Source organism: Phoca vitulina, unplaced genomic scaffold (assembly GCF_004348235.1).
Source record: "Phoca vitulina isolate PV1807 unplaced genomic scaffold, GSC_HSeal_1.0 scaffold25, whole genome shotgun sequence".
Taxonomy (NCBI): Eukaryota; Metazoa; Chordata; class Mammalia; order Carnivora; family Phocidae; genus Phoca; species Phoca vitulina.
In genome coordinates, this window is record NW_022589728.1 from 17659711 (window position 1) to 17682187 (window position 22477).

The 22477-nt window shown below is 39.0% G+C and overlaps 1 protein-coding gene across 1 annotated transcript in view; it reads right to left on the minus strand.

The window, feature by feature from the left end:
* The window catches only part of VCPIP1 (valosin containing protein interacting protein 1), a 32173-nt gene extending 15856 nt beyond the window's left edge, over nt 1-16317 (minus strand). Inside the window, exons 1-2 of the mRNA XM_032421675.1 lie at nt 13332-16317; nt 2425-2511 (exon numbers count right to left, since the gene is read on the minus strand). Coding sequence (XP_032277566.1) covers nt 2425-2511; nt 13332-16035 — 2791 coding nt within the window. The 5' untranslated portion in view covers nt 16036-16317. The remainder of the gene's footprint in view (nt 1-2424; nt 2512-13331) is intronic.
* Nucleotides 16318-22477: the final 6160 nt, after the last annotated feature.

Sequence of the window (22477 nt, forward strand, 5' to 3'; positions counted from 1 at the left end):
TTTTTGGATAGGGCACAAAAAGTACAAAAGAAAAAACTGTTAAACTGGTTATCAAAATTAGAAATCTCTGATCTTCACAAGATACTGTTAAGAGAATGAAAAGACAAATTACAAACTGGGAGAAAATATTTGCAAAATACTTACCTGATAAATGATGTGTGCCCAGAATATATAAAGAACTCTCACAACTCAACTAAAAAGAAGATTCAAACCAATTTAAAAATGAGCAAAAGAAGGAAGAAAATAAGCACATGAGAAGATGCTCAACACCATTAGTTATTAGGGAAATGCAAATTAAAGCCACTATGAGGTAATACTATAAACCTATTAAAATAGTTTTAAAAACAAAAACTGATACTACCAAGTACTGGTAAGGAACAGAGCAACTGGAACTCCAATACAGTGCTAAGGAATACAAAATGGTCCAGCTACTTTGGAAAATGGTTTGGGAGTTTCTTATAAAGATAAGCATATACCTACCATATGACTCAGCAATCCCACTCCTAAGTATTTACAAAAGGGAAGTGAAACATATGTCCACACACAAAGACCTATACACAAATGTTTATAGTGGCCTTATCTATAGGAGCCCAAAACTGAAAATCACCCAAATGTCCTTCAATCAGTTATAGATTTTCAAAAATGTGATACATCCATACAATGGAATACTACTCAGCTATATGAGAGAATAAACTAATACACGCAACCAGATAGACGAATCTCAAAAGCATTAAAACAGTAAAATGGAAATTGGCAAATTTTTTCTGTAATGGAGCAACACAGTAAATACTTTAGGTTTTCAGACCATATAGTCTCTGCCACAACTATTCAATTCTGCCACTGTAGTGTGAAAGCAGCCATAGACAAGAGGTAAACATGAGTGTGGCTGTGGGTTTTTGTTTGTTTGTTTTGCTGTGTTCTGAGAAAACTTTATATACACAGGCAGCAGGCCTGATATGGCTGCTGGGCAGTAGTTTGCCAACCCCTGTGCTAAATCAAAGAAACTAGATACAAAAGGTTATATTAATCCATTTATATGGTGATACGAAAAAGGCAAACATAAAGAGACAAACAAAATCAGTGGTTGTCAAGGCCTGGGGGTAGGAGTTAAGGGATTACCTAGAAAGGAGCACAAGGCAACTTTTTGGAATGACGGCAATATTCTGTATCTTGATTGTGGTGGTGGCTACATGGCTGCATATGTTTGTCAAAATTCATATATATACAAAGGGTGAATTGTACTGTATGCAAATTATGCTTCAAGAATCCTGTCTTAGGAAGGAAGGAAGGAGGAAAGGAAGGAAAGTAGGACCAAGGAAGAAAGGAAGGAAACCAGCCAGTCAGCCATTCTTTGGTCCCTGATTCAAATAAACCAAAAGAAAAAAAAAATTTTTTTTGAGACAATAAAAAAATCACGGAATTGTAAAAACTCACTGAATATTTTGTGATGTTTTAAAAATTATTTTTCATATTTTTAATAGGTGATAATCATATTGTAGTTTTTTTAAAAAGAAAGAGTTCTTACTTTTAGAGATACATTCTGAAGTTCTTACAGATGAAATTATATTATGTCTGGGATTTATTTTAAAATAGTCCAGTTGAGGGGAATAGAAATGTACTGATAATTGTTGAAGCTGAGTAGTGGGTAAACAGGGGTTCATTATATTATTCTTGCTACTTTTATGTATGTTTGAACATTTCTACAATAGCCAAGTTGGGTTGGTTTTTTTAAAGAAGGGAAAAAAAAAGTGTGTAAGAGATAAAAACCATAAATAATGATTATGCAGTTAAGGTCTATAGAGGTCAGGTAGGTGAAAAAATGAAAAAAATGAGAAAAGCCAAAATCATTCACATCAAATCTCTGAAAAAACAGTGAAGTCCAAACACACACTGCTAATCATTCTCTTAAGACCTTAAAACCTGAAGATACAGTTGTATACTTTCACATATCTTTACAAACAATGCATACACAATGTGAAGTTAAATGTAAAATGAGTAATTTCTTAAAATTCAGAAAACACTGAGGTATATAATAATAACAGCCAAAACACAACAACAACAAAAATACTGTATTATCTGGTTCTGGTACATTCACTAGCATTATAACCAAATTTGCTTCTAATTTCTTTCTTTTTTTTTGCTTCTAATTTCACAATTTGTCTTTAGTTACTAAGAAACATATACACAATTTAATGAGAAAATAGGAGCAAGAAAGTAATAGGAGACTTTTTAGTAATATTATAGCAGAAAACATAGCTGATCATACCAGGATAATAATCCATTTTAACTAGGCAAACTGCTAAAGAAGAACATATACCAAAAATTAATGATGGAAGTAGCTTTAGAATATCTGCCCTTTCTTAATCTTACAATAGCCTAAGTGGAGATATATTATCTAAGAATAAAATCAGATATTAACTATACCCATGGTTTTCTTCATAATATTGTAGAATACTCCACCCTGCTGGAACATGTGAGGAAGTCCCTTTGCATAAGACCATACATCTTCTCCTGTAAAATAAAAACAGATATAGTATTGGCAACAAACAAAAGAGTTCAACCCAAGGTTGCTTAATGATTAACCTTGAACAGAGATTGCAAGGCAGATCTCCCAAATGAGTAACACAGCTCGGTATACATAAAGAGATGATATGGAGTGATGGGACTGTGGTAAACTAGAAAATCATGGCCCATCTAAAGGTGGCAGCCACTGCCACGTGCTGTCATAGAAGAGTGTAGGCCCAATGTTTTAAGACCATATGGCTTTTCAGAAGCCAGAAACCTAGGTTTTTCATGTGAATTCTCCCAATTTTTAAATGTAGAAACTAATTCAAAAATGTCTTTAAAACTGCATGAGTCAATACTGGGCATATTAAACAAAATATACCTGAAGACTCAATCCAACTCAAAGGAAAGTAGTTCACAACCTTGAACTAGAGCAACAGAGAAGGTTATGGAAAGATACTTATTTTTAACAAGTAAAATACAGAATTGTGTATTTTATATATATATATTTTTAAGTTTTATTTATTTAACAGACAGAGACAGCAAGAGAGGGAACACAAGCAGGGGGAATGGGAGAGGGAGAGGGAGAAGCAGGCTTCCTACTGAGCAGGGAGCCCGATGCGGAACTCGATCCCAGGACACCGAGATCATGACCTGAGCCGAAGGCAGACGCTTAAAGACTGAGCCACCCAAGTGCCCCTGTGTATTCTGTATTATGTTAAAATCAAATAAAAATAGATGGAAGGGTCTAGGGAGAAAAGTAAATAGGTAGACTGAAGGTAAGTAATTAATGTATTGTGTTGTTCCAAAGTTGACTTTCTTAAATAGAAATTTAGGGGAGAAATACCTTGTTGAAGAGATTCCGAATAACCTTTAGAAATCTACAAAATGCCCACAAGCAAATGACCATTCACAAAAACATTTTTTTTTTAAATATTTTATTTATTTACTCATGAGAGACAGAGAGAGAGAGAGAGAGAGAGGCAGAGGGAGAAGCAGGCTCCCAAGGAGCAGGGAGCCCGATGTGGGACTCGATCCCAGGACCCTGAGATCACGACCTGAGCCGAAGGCAGACGCCTAACCATCTGAGCCACCCAACATTTTTTTAAGAACATCCTTGACAGTGACTATTTCAATAAGAAGTTTCAAATAAAAAGACAGATAATCACTGTTCAAAAGTTAATGAAGAATAGAAGGAACATAAAAATTAGTTACTTTTGAGGGTGCCTGGGTGGCACAGTCAGTTAAGTGTCTGACCCTTGGTTTCAGCTCAGGTCGTGATCTCAGCATTGTGGGGTCAAGCCCGGCGTCAGGTTCCACACTCAACGCAAAACCTGCTTGGGATTCTCGCTTTCCCTCCCCACCCTCTAAAATAAATAAATAAATCTTTTTTTTTTTTTTTTTTTTTTTTAAGATTTGTTTTTTTAAGAGAGAGAGAGAGAGTGAACACAAGCAGGGGGAACGCCAGGCAGAGGGAGAGGGAGAAGCAGGCTCCCCACAGAGCAGGGAGCCCGATGCGGGGCTCGATCCCAGGACCCCAGGATCATGACCTGAGCCAAAGGCAGACACTTAATGGACTGAGCCACCCAGATGCCCCAATAAATAAATCTTTTTTAAAAAATTAGTTACTTTTGGTTTGTGGAATGATTGTTTTTGTTTCTTTATACTTTCACTATTTTCTAATCTGATACTGTATATATGCTACATTTAAAATCAGGATTTTTTTTCAGTTAATCTTAACAAAGAAAGGTTAAATTTTTATTTTTGAATGGAGGTTACTAATGACGTGGCTTAATCATTATGTACATGCAATCTCTCAGAGCTCTAACCCCTTCCCACATTTATAAACAGGAATATGAATTTGCATGGCAGTTGGTTAAAGTTTAGAGTACTCAGTACATCAGATTAAAGTATGCAAATTTTAAAAGCCTTGGCGCTTAAAGTTTCAGTTTACTAGAACATTTACTTACACACAAACACTTCATTCACTAATGATACAGTATTACCAGAATATGGCTAAATTTAAGGGTGGGCACACGAATTTAATTTTAAATTTTGAATATTAATAAAAGCCTCCAAATACAGAATGTTAACAACTTACAGTAGAAGTTCCGATTGCTGAACTTATCATTAAACTTCATTTGGATAAATTATTTCTATGGCAGGGTGGCTGGGTGGCTCAGTTGGTTAAGTGACTGCCTTCAGCTCAGGTCATGATCCTGGAGTCCCAGGATCGAGTCCCACATCGGGCTCCTGCTCGGCAGGGAGTCTGCTTGTCCCTCTGACCCTCCCCCTTCTCACGCTTTCTCTCTCTCATTCCCTCTCTCAAATAAATTAATAAAATCTTAAAAAAAAATTATTTCTGGGCGCCTGGGTGGCTCAGATGGTTAAGCATCTGCCTTCGGCTCAGGTCATGATTCCAGGGTCCTGGGATCGAGCCCCACATCGGGCTCCTGGCTCAGCAGGGAGCCTGCTTCTCCTTCTCCCTCTGCCTCTCTCCCTGCTCATGCTCTCTCTCTCTGTATCTCTGTGTCTCAAATGAATAAATAAAATCTTTAAAAAAAAAAAAAATTATTTCTATGGCAATAACCTTTCATTTAGTTATTATCAATGTTACCTTAAATGTACTAAGTATTTTATAAAATACTCAGAATATAATTTATTTGAAAAACATATAAAAATTATATAGTAGTGGGGCGCCCCAGTGGCTGTCAGTTAAGCCTATGCCTTCAGCTCAGGTCATGATCCTGGGGTCCTAGGATGGAGTGCCACATCGGGCTCCCTGCCCAGTGGGGACTCTGCTTCTCCCCCTCCCTTTGCCTTCTGCTCCCCTTGCTTGTGCACTCTCTCTCAAATAAATAACTAAAAATTATATGGTAGCACTTAAGTTTTTTTGGTAGAAGTCTGAATAGGTCTTAAAATAGTGAATTCTCCAGAACTGTCCACCATTAAATACTAATTTTAAAAATGACATTTCCTAGTATTTTACATACCTTACTCTTCCTTATTTAAGCAGGCAGAACTCTAAGTAAGAACTCTATTGAAGTGTTTATCAACCTTGTTTTCATTCTGTCCCTCTAAGGATCTTTTTTTAAAATTATTCCTAAGGATCCCTTTAAAACATTTTGCTTAGCTGCCTCCTCTGTGGCATTTGAATACTACAGAAATACAGATATACTGCTTATCTGTTTATGTACTGCAGTATATCAGAGTTTTATTCATTAAATAAAGATTTTGTTTACCCTCTCCCTCTCCCAAGAACCAAACTTCACCACCCTTCAGAGCAGTATGTGGCCTCATTAAGTATGCATGCTCTGTTCCTTTAAGGGAAGGATAAATAAATCGAAACCTCTATTATCTACCCAGCTTTGAGCAGGCACTTTACACAGTTTTGTTTTCTCATCACAACTACGCCCTATTTTACAGAAAAGGAAACAAACTTAGAGAGTTTAAGCAATTCTCCTAAGATCAAACAGCTTGTAAGTGGCTGAGGCAGGATTTGAATCCAAAGCTTAAGCCCTCCCTTTCCACTGATATTAAACCTTTACCAGAGGTCAAATTGTGTTACAACAAATATGACAGAACTATCCAGTCTTTTCTTGTAGAAATCCCTGGCATCAACAACTGGTTGGGAGGAAAAAATAGGCAAATTATTTCCTTTGGTATACAAATACTTCCACTAAGTCATGTTTGTTGGTAACAGAACCAAGAAGAGAGATTAGAGATCAGGAAGCAGGAATTGTGACACTCTGTACAACTGCCCCATCAGCATCATACTGCTCTCCACTGCATTTGCCCCCATCAATCCTACAACTGCCCTGGTTCGGGCCTGTCTCCTGCCTGTAATACTGCCACCACGTCCTCACTGGTTTTCCCTCCAATCTTGTTCTCCTCAAATCCCTCCTTCTTCCGAGTTACACCTTTAATGGTTCCCCAAAACCATACCATAAAGCCCAAGCTCCTTTTTCATGGCAGATAAAGGCACTCGAAGAGTCATCCTTGCATTCTCTCCTATCTCACATCTCTCACTGCACCCTAACTTGACTTTTACAAAGCAACACCACCAAACTGGTCTGGTTCCCAAAGGTCAATAATTACTACATATTCTTTAAAACTCAATTTAGGTGTCACTTCCTCTTAGATTCTTCAGAGTGGCAGGTAGGTAGGTACCTTCCTTGCTACTTTTATGCAGATGAGCACCACAGTTCTCATCACACTGCAGGTTAATTTAGTGTACTTTTCTGCTTCCCCTTCTAGACTAGCTTCTCAAAGTCAGGAAAAGGTCAGAGGTCTATCTGACTTTCTATTCCCAGGGCCTGACACAGTGCTGAGGAGACAGTACCACTCTTAACATTCACTGAATGAATGTATATGAATGAACAGTATAAATGAGGTTTTTCCTTTTAACAATGCCTGAAAGAAGTTCAGAAAAACTTAAATGAAGCAGCACAATGACAACTGTTCTTCAGTGTTAATATGGATAAAATATAACTAATGGAACCATCTGTACCTCTTCATGAATCTAATAAAAAAAAAAAATCACAGCAAAAACGAAGGGAAAGACTTTTAGTTACAAACTTCCAGTTATCAAATAAATAAGCCATGGGGATGTAATGTACAGCATGGTAACTACAGTTAATAATACTGTATTGTATATTTGAAAGTTACTAAGAGAGTAGATCTTACCAAAAAAGGGAAAGATTTATTTTTCTACCATTCCATTAGAAAGCAAACTCTTAGAGAACAGGAATAGCTTGGTAAACCATTTGGCAAATATTATATTAACTCATATTTTTGTTAGCCCCCAATTAATTTTACTTTATAATTTATCTGTTTCTTCATAGTAAACAATAAAATATTTATATTCAGCACATTGTGTGTACATATAAATGTAGAAAAAAAGCCTATACCACTATCATCAATAACCTCTGTTCACATTTTGTCTTCCTCAAATCCTTCCTCCTAAAAGTCTTCAGTTCTCCTACCGAAACAGTAGTTATATATGGCAGTGGTATTATGGATGGTTTTTCTTTTGGTTTATCTTTTTTCCTCTTTAAGAACTTTTAATTTTTAAAAAGTATATTAAAGTGAACATTTTTTTAAAATATCACATTTTTCTAACTTTTACTACTAATAATAAAATCACGGGTTTAAAAGTGGGCTTAAAAGCTCATCATTCCAATTTTTAACTGGCTTTTTAAAAAGGCACTTTGAAGTTTCTACTTTGCAATTTATGAAGTGAGCAAATTTTAAAATCTAACATCTATATGAAATATATATATATATGTTTTTAGTGAAGTATAATTGACACACGTTACATTAGTTTCAGGTGTACAACACAGTGATTTGACAACTCTATACGTTATGCTATGCTCACAAGTGTAGCTACCACCTGTCACCATACAACACTATTACAATACCATTGACTATATTCCTTACGCTGTACCTTTCATTCCCATGACTTATTCATTCCATAACTAGAAGCCTGTACTTCCCACTCCTCTTCACCCATTTTGCCCACTCCCCTCCACCCCCCACCATCAGTTTGTTTTCTGAATTTATGGGCCTGTTTCTGCTTTTTTGTTTTGTTTTTTAGATTCCACATGTAAATAAAATCATATGGTATTTGTCTTTCTCTGTCTGACTTATTTTACTTAGCATAATACCCTCTAGGTCCATCCATGTTGTCACAAATGGCGAGATCTCATTCTTTTTCTATGGCTGAGTAATAAAATGAAATATCTTTGTAAGGTCATCTGGCTGGCTCAGTCGGAAGTCCCATGACTCTTGAGCTTGGGATCCTGAGTTTGAACCCATCATTGGTTGTAGATTACTAAATAAATAAACTTAAAAAAGAAAAAAATATGTATTTTTAAAGAACCCCCCCCAAGATACCTAAAATTAACTCTGAACTCAAGTATCTATCACCATAAAATAAACTGGCCAAAATGTAAATTTAAACTAGGAACATGGGACTATTTCTACTAGAAATAATCCTAAAGCTATTCGTTAGCTGAAAGAATTGTTGCCATCTCTCTACCCTTCCTGCAGATCCTCCCATCTAAAAATGTATCTACCTTACCAATAGTCAAAACCATTTCTAAGAAAGGCATGCCTGTTTCTCTCCTTATACCGAGTCCCTGAAGTATATCCAGCCCATACAACTTTTAGCGTCATCATTAGCATTAAAAGATGTATTTATCATACATATACATGCACACAAACCTGTGTGTAAATGTTTACAGACACACACAGTCTGATTTTCTCTGAGAAGTAAAAATGTTAAAAACAACTATCATATTTTACTTTACATACACTTGAATTCTGTGAATATTTAAAAATAATATAATCTTGTAATTGAAAAAATATGAAGGAAAATAAAAGGTGTCAAAGTAGTTGAGTACAGAAAGGAATAGAATCAATGTTTAACTTAATCTTCAAAGTATGATAGTATAAATTCATGTATAACATACATTTATCTTAAGATATATCTAAATGCATCTTTCAGGAAGATAAAAGATATATAAAAATCAAACAAGTTTCTCAACTCCTGAAAGGCTGCTAACCTTTATAGTGAAGTGGGGTAAATATCACAAGTAGCTCAATTCTGTTAAAGCAACTCCAAACTGACAGATTCTGTTTTTCACAAATCTGTCTTTATCTCTTGAAAAAGAAAATTAACTAGAAACTTAGTGGAATACACTACTAAGAAAAAAGAAATTAGCCTAGTATTTATGATGGCTGTTAGGCCATCTGTCATGCTTACCACAAAGAAAATCCACCAAAAAATGGTCTACAAGAAAACTGAATAACATATTTTGTAATGCCAAAGTCACTCACATATAAATAATGAAGATGACAATCTGCAAAAATTGTTCAATAACCTCCACCTAGTCTGGATAAAGCAGATTTAAATGTGAAATATTACAGGTAGAACATTATTTCATTTTAAACTCTCATATTCAAAGTGACTAGTTCCATGAATGGTTCATACTAAGCAAAAGACTGATGCATTTGTTGATACAAATAAATAATAATTATAATGCCCTCAGTTGAGATCCTGCAGCTAAGTTTATGGAGGTCAAGGACTACGTCTCATTCATCTTTGTATCTCCAGCACAATCTCTAGCTCATAGCAAAACATTCATTTTGCTGAAAAAATTGCATTCATTCATTCAGCAAGCATTTATTTGGCACCTAATAAGTGCCAGGCCCTGTACTAAGTGATAAAGTATTCATCAGTGAATAAAACAGGCTACCGTCTCTGCCTTTGTGGAGTTTACAATACAGTGGGGTAAGCAAATAAATAAGTAAACCAACAAAGAAGATAATGAAAACTTGTAATAGGGTATGAGAGAAATGAACACGATACAATGATAGAGGGGACCTACTTAGAGTGGTTAGCAAAGGTCTCTCAAACCCTTAGATAATGGTCAGAAAAAGCCTCTCTAAGAAGGTGGTATGTAAGCCTAAACCTAAATGAGAAGAAGCCAGTTATTCGAACAGCATAAGGTTTGATGCACTCTTTTTCTAAACTAACATATCAGCAGCTTAGCTCATATCTGGTAATTCACAAAGTAATTTCTGCATTTTGAAATTTGCAATTTTCTAAATAAGCTCTGTCGTTTTCCAGCCCTCTCCAAACTAAACATCAATATTTCTCCAGCACTCTTTACATAAGGTTGTATATGTGTGTGTGCGTATATATTTATTCCCAAATTGACATTTTTACCAACACATCACTTTTTATTAAGAATATCTTTTAGGGGGCGCCTGGGTGGCTCAGTCGTTAAGCGTCTGCCTTCGGCTCAGGTCATGATCCCAGGGTCCTGGGATCGAGCCCCGCATCGGGCTCCCTGCTCGGGGAGAAGCCTGCTTCTGCCTCTCCCCCTGCTTGTGTTCCCTCTCTTGCTGTCTCTCTCTCTGTCAAATAAATGAATAAAATCTTAAAAAAAAAAAAAAAAAAAAAAAGAATATCTTCTAGGGCGGGGCACCTGAGTGGCTCAGTGGGTTAAGCATTTGCCTTCGGCTCAGATCATGATCCCAGGGTCCTGAGATCAAGCCCCACATTGGGCTCCTCTGCTCAGCGAGGAGCATGCTTCTCCCTCTGCCTGCCACTCTGCCTACTTGTGCTTTCCCTCTCTCTGTCAAATAAATAAATGAAATCTTTAATAATAATAATAAAAAGAATATCTTCTAGAGGTGCCTGGGTGGCTCAGGCAGTTGGGTGTCCCACTCTTTATTTAGATTCAGGTCACAGTCTCAGGGTCATGGGATCGAGCCTGCATCAGGTTCTGTCCTGGGCATGGAGCCTGCTTCGGATTCTTTCTCCCTCTCCCTCTGCCCCTCCACCCCCACTCATGCTTTCTCTCTCTAAATAAAAACAAAACAAAACAAACAAAAAGATTATCTTCTACATAATTCAAATACAGTTATAAGAAAATCAGAGAGGTAAAAAACGAATATTTATAGAGGGACTAATACAGGCCAGGCACTCTCTTAGTACTGTTTTACAGCAGAAAATCTCTCAAGTGCTACAGTAAAAAATTTTTAAAAAATAACAAAACACTCTTTTTATGCTCAAATTTGTGTTGGGAACAGATTTAAAGAGATGTATGGGTTTATAAGGACAGCAACATAAATGTTGGAGGTAAAGAGGGAAGGGATCACAACAAGACATTATGTTGTTGAACTCACTGCAGTCCACAGTCTAATACTCAGATATTCAGGTCCAGAAACCTCAAACTAAACTCAAAAAGTGACTAATTATAAACCAGAACTATATTTTACTGATTTTCATTATAAAATATATTATTATGCTGACCAGACTTAAAGTATGGATCATAATCTCACTCTTGCCATTTATTTATTTACAATGGAGAACACAGCCTTCTAAGTGAACGTAATCCTCATCTGCACTCTCACCTGTACATCAATACTTATATCAGGAAGTTAAATGAGTGTTCAGAACAGATACTTGATGAATACAGAATCTCTAAAGGGATACAGTTCTTTCAGCCAGGCCGTGGTGAGGACTGATAAAATATTCCCACCCTAGAGATTACCTTTCTAGTTACCAGAATTTTCATGAACCCTAGATGATGTATCTTTTCCCTTTGTACAGCAGTGTCTAAACAGTGCCAAATTCTGCTTTTCAACTCTTTTTCAACGTTCAATGCTGACCATCCATTCCATTTCTGCTGACACAGCCTTTCTTTAGACATGTTAATGTCATCTATTTAATGCAATCAAAAACATTTCAAAGTGCCTGCAACCTGCTGGGCACTATACTAGGTACTGAGCATCCAAGTTTAGATAAGAGATGAGCCACAGCCTCAAGAGTTCATCTTCTATTGAGGAAGACCTTCTCTTTCCTGTTTTTTACCCGGGAGACTGCTAGTTTTTAAAGTACCTTCTGCAATACCTAATTTTATCCATTCTCTGCCGATGTTATTTAATTTTGAGAGTTCTAGGAGTATTTTATTGTTGCCCTGTGTCCCAACTACAAAGGGTATTTTGTAGAGAAGAGGCAACTGAAAGTATTGGGGAGTTAAGCAGCTTGCCTGAATCACTAAGTTAATAAGCAGTGGAGCCAAGATTCAAATTCTAGGTCTTTCTGACTCCAAAGATCACACAATCTTTCATGTAGTCTCTAAGAAACCAGAAACCCTAAGAGACAGAAATACAGTGTGCCTAGTACATTTCTTGACATATCCCCCAATTCGATGGCTATGTCTGCCAAAATAAAATCAGCAATATCAAGTTATAAATGTGTACAGAGCTTTTAAATCTCCTATTAACTTCTAGGCCCCCAAATTTAACAAGCCAGGAATAAATAATCTTCATTTTGGTAGGTCAAGGCCCAATTCACTGATATTTACTACTCTTAGAAAAAAGAATCAAAACCCAGATCACTTTTCCAGTTAAAAGCTCTAATCTCAGCAAAAATAAGGCTCTTCTAATATGTAACATAAATTTTAATTCTACTTTAAGCCTTAGTAAAGCATATTAAGAGTGATTTTGAAAACAAAGATTAAGCAAATAAAAATAATGTTAAAAGTGCACCATTGGATCATATCCCAAGTCATCTAAAGCTTTAGATTACATATTTAGTTGATATTTTTAATTTATGCTGAATTATTAAAAAGAAATGCTTCTTAAGCAACCCCATTAACATCTATCTACCTGTTTCTTGTATTTCTCATGAGTTATAATAGTTTATTACAATTGATGGCACAGAGTCAGTAAGCAAGGAAATAACTTAAGCACAAATCCTAATGTACAAATAAAAATGTGATGAACTGGGAAAGGAAGAACAGGAAATGGAGGACAGAGACTATTAGGTGGGAGAGCAGTGAGAATATAAACACCAGAAACTGCAATTCATCAAACAGGAAGTCCTGAAATCACATGACATGCAGGAAAAGAAAATTTAAAAATAAATGAAAAGGGACAAAGTGAGCAGGCTCAATAGAGCCCAGGAGGTAAAATATTTTAAAAGGTTTTAAATAGATACACTATAAGGCTATTAAAAAAAATTTACAACAATAAATTATATTTAAATAATCTGGTGACAGTTAAGGGACTACTTTCACTTTCTTAGTTATGTTGTCCTAAATATTGACTTTAGTAGAGAATCATGCTAACATATATCCATTAACTGTAAAAAAAAAAAAAACCTAAAGAAAATAATCTCCTCCTAAACTATATATATAATTGAAGAGTTTTTACGATGACCACAGATTTTTTTTCACGAAGACAACAGAAAAACTCAATGCATTATATTCACAATTAAGAAAGAACCATCTAGGTTAAAATGATCTTACCCATTAATGTTGCTAAAAGACACAAGGAGTACATTTCTTTGTCAGCTTGCTCCTGAAGTTCCTTAGATAGTTTACCAGTAACAGCAATCTCTTCTTGTTTCACAGTGTGGGCCGAGTGTGCTGCAGTAGACTGACTACCTTCTGCTTTACTTTTTAGAATCTCTATTGTAATTCTGTCACCATGCTGTAAAGGAACTGGCTCCTTTTCCATTCCTGCCTGGGGTGGCATTAACTCTTTAGGAGGAAAGCCATATCGAATACACTGTAAATATGGAGGAATGTTAAATTCTCTGGCTATGCTTTCCTGAAGTTCAAAAAAGGTTGTTGAAGACTTAAGTGTAACCATGGACTGCCGTCCATCATTAGTTGTTATTCGAATCTTTTTCTCCTTAGAAGTTGTTGGTGAATAGGGAGCCTTGGTAGGGGTAGCAGGTGCAGAGGATGCACCATCACGAATGGTACTAGGAGAAACAGTCCTGGGCTGCCCTTTTTGTTCTTGTTTTAACTTCTCTGTTTTCCGTTTCTGCATTACAGCAGCCTGTTCCGTAATATTCTGTTGAATAGTTCTTTCAGTTTTACTCATGTTTAACTCCTCCTTGTGCAAAGTTTTTGTTTTCTGTCCAGTAAGAATAATTTTAGTTGGGAGCTGAGATTCCGACTCTTGTCCTTGTACATCTCCGACTCTTTGGGCATGAGCACCATCTATATTTACAGGAGTATAATCATCAGGATTCTTTTTGGCAGTCTGATGCAATATAGTGTGGACAACTTTCTGAACTAGGATTTCACTCCCAAATTCACCTGGAAAGTGCTTGGTAACAAGTTTCATTGCAACATCATAAACATTACTATTCAAAGATGAATCACTTTCATACTGGAACCAATATACTGTTTCTCTGACCACTCTTCCACCCCATTCCAAAGTAATAGGAAAAGCTTCTGGTAGATTGTCATACTCTTTACCATCCCAAAAATGTTTGAATCCACAACCACATTTGCCACCAGTGGACCTAGAATTAGTTCTGTCCCCATCCAAATACACAATAGACCCATCTCCTCTGACCCTTCGCACAGATGTGCCATGGCACCAATTACAAGCTGTCAGGTTACTCAATCCATAGTCTGGTACCAGAACATCTTTCACTGAATCATATGAGCAAACTAAATTGTTCAAGGGAAAGCTATAATTTTTGTCAGGCCTCAGCTGTCCATGAGTACTTTTTGCCAGGTTATACAGTTTCCCTCCTGGAGCCAACCACTCTGGAGGAACATGAAGTTCAGAAAGGGCACCACAGAGCAAACATTTGTGAAGGCGATTATCCATTACTGCTTTTTTAGCAGCTGCTGTGACTTCTTCAGGCTGAACTCCTATCACCCCAGTCCTCCTGTAGAAATACTGATGGACATCAGCAACCAAACTAGGATGGATACCATGTTTGTCCATAAAGACTTCTTCCATAGCAGCAACAAGCCTAAGTAAGTATTTATCCTGCAAACTTCTGTCTCCTCCAATAACACAACCACCATCCTCCTCAAGTTTAATGTACTTTTTAATAAGGTCCTGAGGCACACCCCATGCTTTAGGCAGCAAATTCATAGGCAGTTTGGGCAAAGCAGCCCCTTTTATGCCTACCAAGGGGATATAATGGTTTCTACCAGAGCTACTCCATGCAATACAGATTGGTTTGTTCAAATGACCATCTCTCCCTGTGCACTTCTCTGCAGGGATGAGCCCAGGCAGAAAGGTGGCTGAATAATCACCAGAGCTTCTCATGCCACTGAGAGAATCTAGCAGAATAATAGGGCGATGTAATACATTGGCAAGGCCAAATATGTGGATGTTCCTCAAGCCCAAGGGAACACCCTCAGGTGGTACAAACAGAGGGTCACACTCATTGATAATGTCCTCCCATTCAGCGGCATCAATGAAGTCATGGAACAGGGCTTGATACTGGGCCAGGTGCTGCTGAAAGTGTTGTTTAAGATTCTCTCTCAAGGCATGCCAGAAGAGCTCCCGGCCTACTAGAGCCCGGGACACAGCATGCACCAAACAGTGTCCGTCCCCGTCCACATGAACTGGAATGAGGCATTCCTGGCTTTTATTGGCCCGCTTGATGTCCTCAAGAGTGTCATGCAAATACAGGAGGCTTCCGGAGCGGTCCTTGCCATAGCCCACGGTGTTAACATGTTCTGGTTCGATGAGGAAGGCGCGGTCACCTAATAAAGCGCAATCGAACAGTTCACCCTGGTTCATGTCCCGGAGAAGCTTAGCCCTGCCTGTCTGTTTATCCATTCCATAGCGAGCTAATATGGGCGACAACAATTTGCAGTGGTAGTTAGAAAGGCCCATCACCTTTACCAGTTCCGTGTTCTTTTTGGGTGCCCCTGTCACCCCGAGCAGCGCGTTCCGCAGCAGGTTGTGTAGCACTACGTCCGGGTCGGTCACCTCCTCCACCCCCAGCAGCTGTTGCTGCTCGTGCCGCTGTCCGCACTCGGTACACTCGATGCTGACAGAACCGGAGGCCGGGAAGAACAGACGCGCCTGGCACTTCGGATCCGGGCAGCTCCCGGAGAGGATTCTCCGGTCTCTCCGTTTCGAGAGCCCCCCCGGAGGAGCCGCCGCCGCCAGGGACGGCGGAGTCTGCGGAGCCTCGGGGGGAGGAGGTGGCGGAGGCAGCGGAGGCGGCGGCGGCGGCTGAGACATACCTCTCGGCTCTCGTGTCTCGCTCCGCGTCCCAAGCGACCCTCAAAGGCTCATAGCCCAGACCCCCACCAGCCCGACTCTGTCTAGTCCAGGCCCAGGGCGAATCACTTTCCTTTCCCTACCAGCTCCTCCTCCTCCTAAGCGAAGGCGGAAGCGCCGGACGTTGTTTCTCTTCTTACTTCTCCACTGCCGTAGCCGTTGCCCCGAACGTAACGGCCACCACCCTACCCAGCACTCACACTCACTCACTCTCGCTCTCTCTCTCCCTCAGACACACAGACATACACGCCCTCACTGAGAGTGCGCAGGCGCAGCCACCGCTTTGCCCTCTGGGAATTAGAGTCTTGCAGCCTCTCTTCCGGACGTTGAGTCCTAGGATCTTGGATCCAGAAAGAACTACAAATACCGTGAGGCCAAGCGGTTCAGCTCCCGCGGAGAGGAGGAAGAGGAAGGCAATAGGAAGGGGGGCAGAAAGGAAGCTAGTCACTCATGTTGCTTGCTGGGAGTTGTAGTTTTAACTGGATCACCTTTGTCGTCTTCCCACTTCTAGAGCGCAAGCAAAAGAGAATGAGAGACCACATTTCCTAGGATGCCCTGCGGTGCGTTCAGCTTCACTTCCCACTTAGGCGGATAGAAGGATACAGGGAAGCCTGGTAAAAACAGAAAGGGAATGGGTGTCGGAAGCGGAGGGTCTGAAGTTAACGACTCCTAGAAGGGGAGGGGAATGAAAGGCTCTCAGTGAAGAAGGTACAGTAAATAAATGTCCAGCGATATGGCGGGCTGGGAAGTTGAATGAAATGATCTAATCTAGACTGGAGGTCGTAAAAGAAAAAGGGGGAAAACAATGAATTGATTCTCGGAGTATTTCTTAAGGTCTTTTTTTCTGCCACACTTCTCTGTTCTCATTCCTACCTGTATTCCAAGCCACTGCGTGCCTAAGTCCCCTTTTCTGCCTTTTTTCCCCTCTCTACTGAGGGTAACTGGGGCACAATTTGTTTCCTAGTTCCCTGTATATCTTTGCAGTTTACAGTACAAATAACAATACCTTGGATGCGTATAGAGTCGTATATACATACAAAGCCTTTTAACTAGATATAGTTTGCTCCTTACGGCCCTCTCCTCAGAGAGTTGTAACAGCTGTTTATTAAGTTCTTAATATATTCCTGTTGCAGCCTTTACAAACACGGTATCATTTGATCTTCATAATAACCTTGTTAGAAAACACGTCCAGAAAGGAAATGACTTCCGCAGGTTCACACAGCCAGTAAGCGACGGTTAGGCATTCAGATCTAGATCTGTACCCATTTTACAGACAGGGATATAGGCAGGAAAGGTTAGACCAGTTTTATATAAAATAATAACTAACTTCTCATTACTGTTGCTTTATAGTTTACATAATATGTTCATATATATCATCTCATTCTCTCACCAGTCCATTAATACGTTACCAGGTATTGTTGACTCCATTTACAGTTATGGATACAGACTAGGAATTAAGTGACCTGTCCAAGGTCAAATCACCAGTGTATTTCTGACCCAAAGAATGCTTTTTACACTATTTTCTACGAAAGAAAAGAGCAGTTAAGCTCAGACCTTTTGTTAAGCCTCTGGGTCTGTTAGTGACTCAAGGAGTGAGTGGTAAAGATGTTTACCCTTAAGAGGGCAGCACAGCTTTATTGTGTACTTGGAAACTGCCTCTTCATGCAAAACACATTGATATGTTAATTGAAAGCTAGTATTGTTTTAATTATTATTGTACAGTCAGCCCCTTTCACTTATTCTGGAAATTCTTGCTTTCTGAACCTTAGATAAGTGAACTGTCTCAAAATTTCTGAAACATTTGGCACAAAGTAGATACATCAGTGCAATCCATGAGGTCATTTGAGTCTTCTGCAGCTGCCAAGGGAATTGTTTACTTTATTAGGTTTTTTGAGTAAATAGAATTTGATGCTTTGAAATGAACCATCTGTAAGACACTCCTGAAGGGTATTAGTACTGACTTTCACCCTAATTATTGTCTACAGTTTTCTTCAAAAGAAATATGTTTGAAAGAGAAAGTCTTCAAATGTTATTTTCTCACCCAGTTCTTCCAGGTCCATGCAAAAAATGATGTTACCTTCATATAAGATAGGTAATGTTACTTAAAGGGGATAATTTTTTCAATAAAGTTTTTCTTAATTCATGCAGGAAAAGTTGTTTATTTCTATTTTGACAATAGTTTGGTGGTACTACATATGTGATCTTGGAACTGATTTTTTATTGAGTGTTTATAAGTTGAGAAATTGAATATGCCCATTAAGTAGAAATCATTGTCTTCTGTTACTGAGAAGTTACACCTGCAGTGAAATTTTATTTTCCTCATACAGAATCCAAAGAATTGAATTATGAAAGCTTCAGAGCACATGAAAGATAACAGCAGTGTGCACACTGGCATGCACTTTTATGTCTTGACATCACCAAGGCAGATTTTCCTTACTGATAATACATGTGAACAGTGAAATAGATTTTTTAAGTTGCATCTGAATGTGTCGTTCTGAATCATACTTGACAAAATCATACTTGACAAAACCCTACTGAAGAAATGGGTGGCCTCTCTCTGGCTTGTCAAGCACGGTCCATTCGACTGATCCATTTTCCCCATTTGGAACCTTGATTAGTTAGAAACTTTTTTCCCAAACTAAATCTGACATTTAAACCCATTTGTTACTATAGTTCTCCTAGTTTTAAGAATGATACTTTTGAGAGGAAAAAATAAAATACCCTGGTATAAAGCATAGTTAATAAGGGGGAAGGAGAGGAGTTAAGTTTTCAATCAATTCTGGAGTTAAATTAGGTCATTTAACCTACAAATCACTTATTTAATGAATCTGTAGATGCAAAGTTCAGAAAGAAGAAAGCTCACAAATAAAGGGGCAATGATATTTTTTTAATATTTTATTTATTTATTTGTCAGAGAGTGAGCAAGCACAAGCAGGGGGAGCGGCAGGCAGAGGAAGAAGCAGGCTCCCCGCCAAGCAAGGACCCCGACGTGGGACTCGGATCCCAGGACCCCGGCTGGGATCATGACCCAAGCTGAAGGCAGACACTTAACCAACCGAGCCACCTAGGCATCCCAAGGGGCAATGATATTAACCATACCAAGTTCAATATGTGAATTCGTCTTTTACAGGCATTTGGAAGGCATGGGTACCTGTAAAGTAAGAGAATTTTGTTAGGACAAAATATGACATGCTGTTTCTTATAAAGCCATAGGAGTACAGAAAGCTTCTAACCTGTTTATGTGAGATACACATGCTTCCTTCCTCTTCTCCCCAAATTCCATGACCTTAATTGTCTAATAACTTTCACAAGAACTTTTTGAGATTCCTAATAGTTGTTGTTCTTGTCTCAGTATTCCGGATGGGAAAATGAGCTGAGCCCCTAGTGTTAGCTGCTCTGATACATACCTCTTCTACCACCTTTATCCCAGCATCACTTCTATCTAAATTGCCAAAATGTAATTTAGTTCAGTTAAATTCAGTTAAAACTGAAACTCTTTTTCCCCCCATAAATTTCTAGTATGACACTTCTAAAATTCCTGTATTGCTGTTAGCAAACCTAGTAAATGCAAAAGCAAGAGGCATCCACTTAAGAGAACAACTATCATTGTTTTTTCTCTTTTATGTTGGAAAAGGAAGGGAATCATAATTTTGGGAATCGTTATAAGTCAGCCACATACTTTTTTTTTTAAAAGATTATTGTATTTATTTGAGAGAGAGAGAGCACAAGTGGAGGGAGGGGCAGAGAAAGAGGAAGAAGCAGTGTCCCCACTGAGCAGGGAGCCCTGAGGCTGGGCTCAATCCCAGGACCCCTGGATTGTGACCTGAGCCAAACACAGACGCTTACCAACTGAACCACCCAGGCGCCCCAGCCACATGCTTTCTTATATGAAATATACATCTGTACTAAGAGTTGACTGTGTTCTTCCAGATTCCTCCCCCAATCAGACTTTGAGTCATAAGCTTTTGTTGAATCTCACGGTGGACGTACAAGGGACTTAATTACTTGAATAGGTACTGTAGGTAATTAAAGGGACGCAGAAGGAAATCCCTGAGCCAAAGGAACTCAGAGTCTAACAGAAGAAATAGGCTCAACCAAATTGTTCATAAATACAGGTAGAATAAAGCATATAATCGATCAAAACAATACAAGAAAATAAATATCACAGATGCTATGAAAAATTTATTGAGGGCTTATTGTAGGGTGGGTGTTTTTAAGAATATTATCTTAATCTTTAAAACAATCCTGTGAGGGGCACCTGTTAAGCATCAGTCGGTTAAGCATCTGCCTTGGGCTCAGGTCATGATGCCAGGGTCCTGGGATCGAGCCCCACATCGATCGAGCCCCACATGGGGCTCCCTGCTCAGTGGGAAGCTTGCTTCTCCCTCTCCCTCTGCCACTCCCCCTGCTTGTGCTCTCTCTCTCTCTGTGTGTCTCTCTCTCTCTGTCAAATGGATAAATAACATCTTTAAGAAAAACAAATCCTGTGACATAGGTAGTATTGTTTTTATTATACAGATGAGAAGATTTAACTCTGGAAGGTTAACATTATTATCATCATTATTACCACCCAGCTAGCAAGTAGCAGAGCTGGGCTTCGAATCAAGGTTTTCTTCCATGTTCACTCACTCTTTCCACTATATCACAGTTGCTTAGTGATTTGAGAGAGAATTAGCCAAGAAGTGAGTGCAGCCTGGTGGCCAGTGGCCAAACTTGGCTTACATGTGTTTTTGTTTGGCCAGCAGCAGTTTAACTTTTTTTTTGAATGTGAACATCTTTGCACAGTGGCCAGCACTTTACTCTAACATCATATACCAGGTCCCCTTGAGACATACTACCTTCCTGGCTCCAGAAAGCATTTGCGTTTTCTGTATCAGACAGCAACTGGGGACAGAGAGGAGTAATTCTCAAAAGGCTCATGAAGAAGGTATTTCAAAGGGCGGAAGGACTTTGTGAGTTGCAGAGAGAGGGGTGGCTGGGTGGCTCAGTCAGTCAAGGTAGGCTGCTGAGCCTACGTTCATGTGGCGAAGGTCAAATTCCACCTAGGTAACATCTCTGCATTGCCCAATAGAACTATCTGCAGTGATGGAAAAGTCCTATGCCTGTCCTGCCCAATATGGCAACCACTAGCTACATGTGGCTATTAGGTACTTAATGTGGCTAGTGCAACACAGGAACTGATTTGTTAACTTTATTTAATTTTAATTAAATTTAAGTAGCCACGTGTGGCTATGGCTCTCTGTTGACAGCACAAATCTAAGTCCTTACAGCTATTAAGTCTACATTAAAAATAATGATTCCCCAAATTCCAGTGAGGTCCTAGCTCTGGTGGGGGTCAAGGGATGGGGACTGACTGTAAAAGGGAACAAAGGAACTTTTTAGGATGATAGAAATATTCTTCATCTTGATTATGGTGATGACATGGATATATACATTTGCCAAAACTCATCCAACTGAACTTTAAAAAGGGTGTGTAAATTATACCTCAATAAAGTTGATTTTCTTTTAAAGATTTTATTTATTTATTTGAGAGAGCGAGAAACAGCATGAGAGGGGAGAGGGTCGGAGGGAGAAGCAGGCTCCCCCTGAGCCAGGAACCTGATGTGGGACTCAATCCCAGGACTCTGGGATCATGACCTGAGCCGAAGGCAGTCGCTTAACCAACTGAGCCACCCAGGCGCCCCAATAAAGTTGATTTTAAAAAGGAAAAGAAAAAAGGGGCACCTGGATGGCACAGTCAGTTAAGCATCCAACTCTTGGTTTTGGCTTAGGTTATGATCTCAGGGTCCTGGGATCGAGCCCCATGTCGGGCTCTGTGCTCAGTGCAGAGTCTGCTTGAGATTCTCTCTCCCTCTCGCTCTGCCCCTCCTGCTTGTGTTCTCTCTGTCTCTCTCTCAAATAAATAAATAAATCTTACAAAAAAAAAAAAAGAAAAAGAAAAAGTTGAGTTCCAGAGACAGGAGTTTCACCTCTAGTCTACCTAAAGCATGCCTTCTGCAATCCCATTTTGTTTCCTAAGAACCAGCAAAGTCTAGACGACATTATAGGATCCTGTGTGATCTGGCCTCTGGCTACTTCAGACATTATTTCCTTAGCTCATGCTTCTGCCACACTGAACTCCTTGTTGATCCTCAAGACACTCCGAGTACATTCCTGTCTCAAGGCCTTTGCACTTGCCCTTCTGATTGGAAAACTTTTTTCAGGTAATCACTTAGGTGTCTGCTCAAATATCAGCTCCACCACTTCTGCCAACCTCTCTAAAATAGCACCTCTGTCCTTCTCACCCTCCATGTCCTTCTGCTCACTTTCTTTATAGCACTAATCACTATCTGAAATTATATAATTACTTGTCTATTGTCCTCCTTCCCCATTAGACTGTAAGGCTGTTCATAAGGGCAGGCAG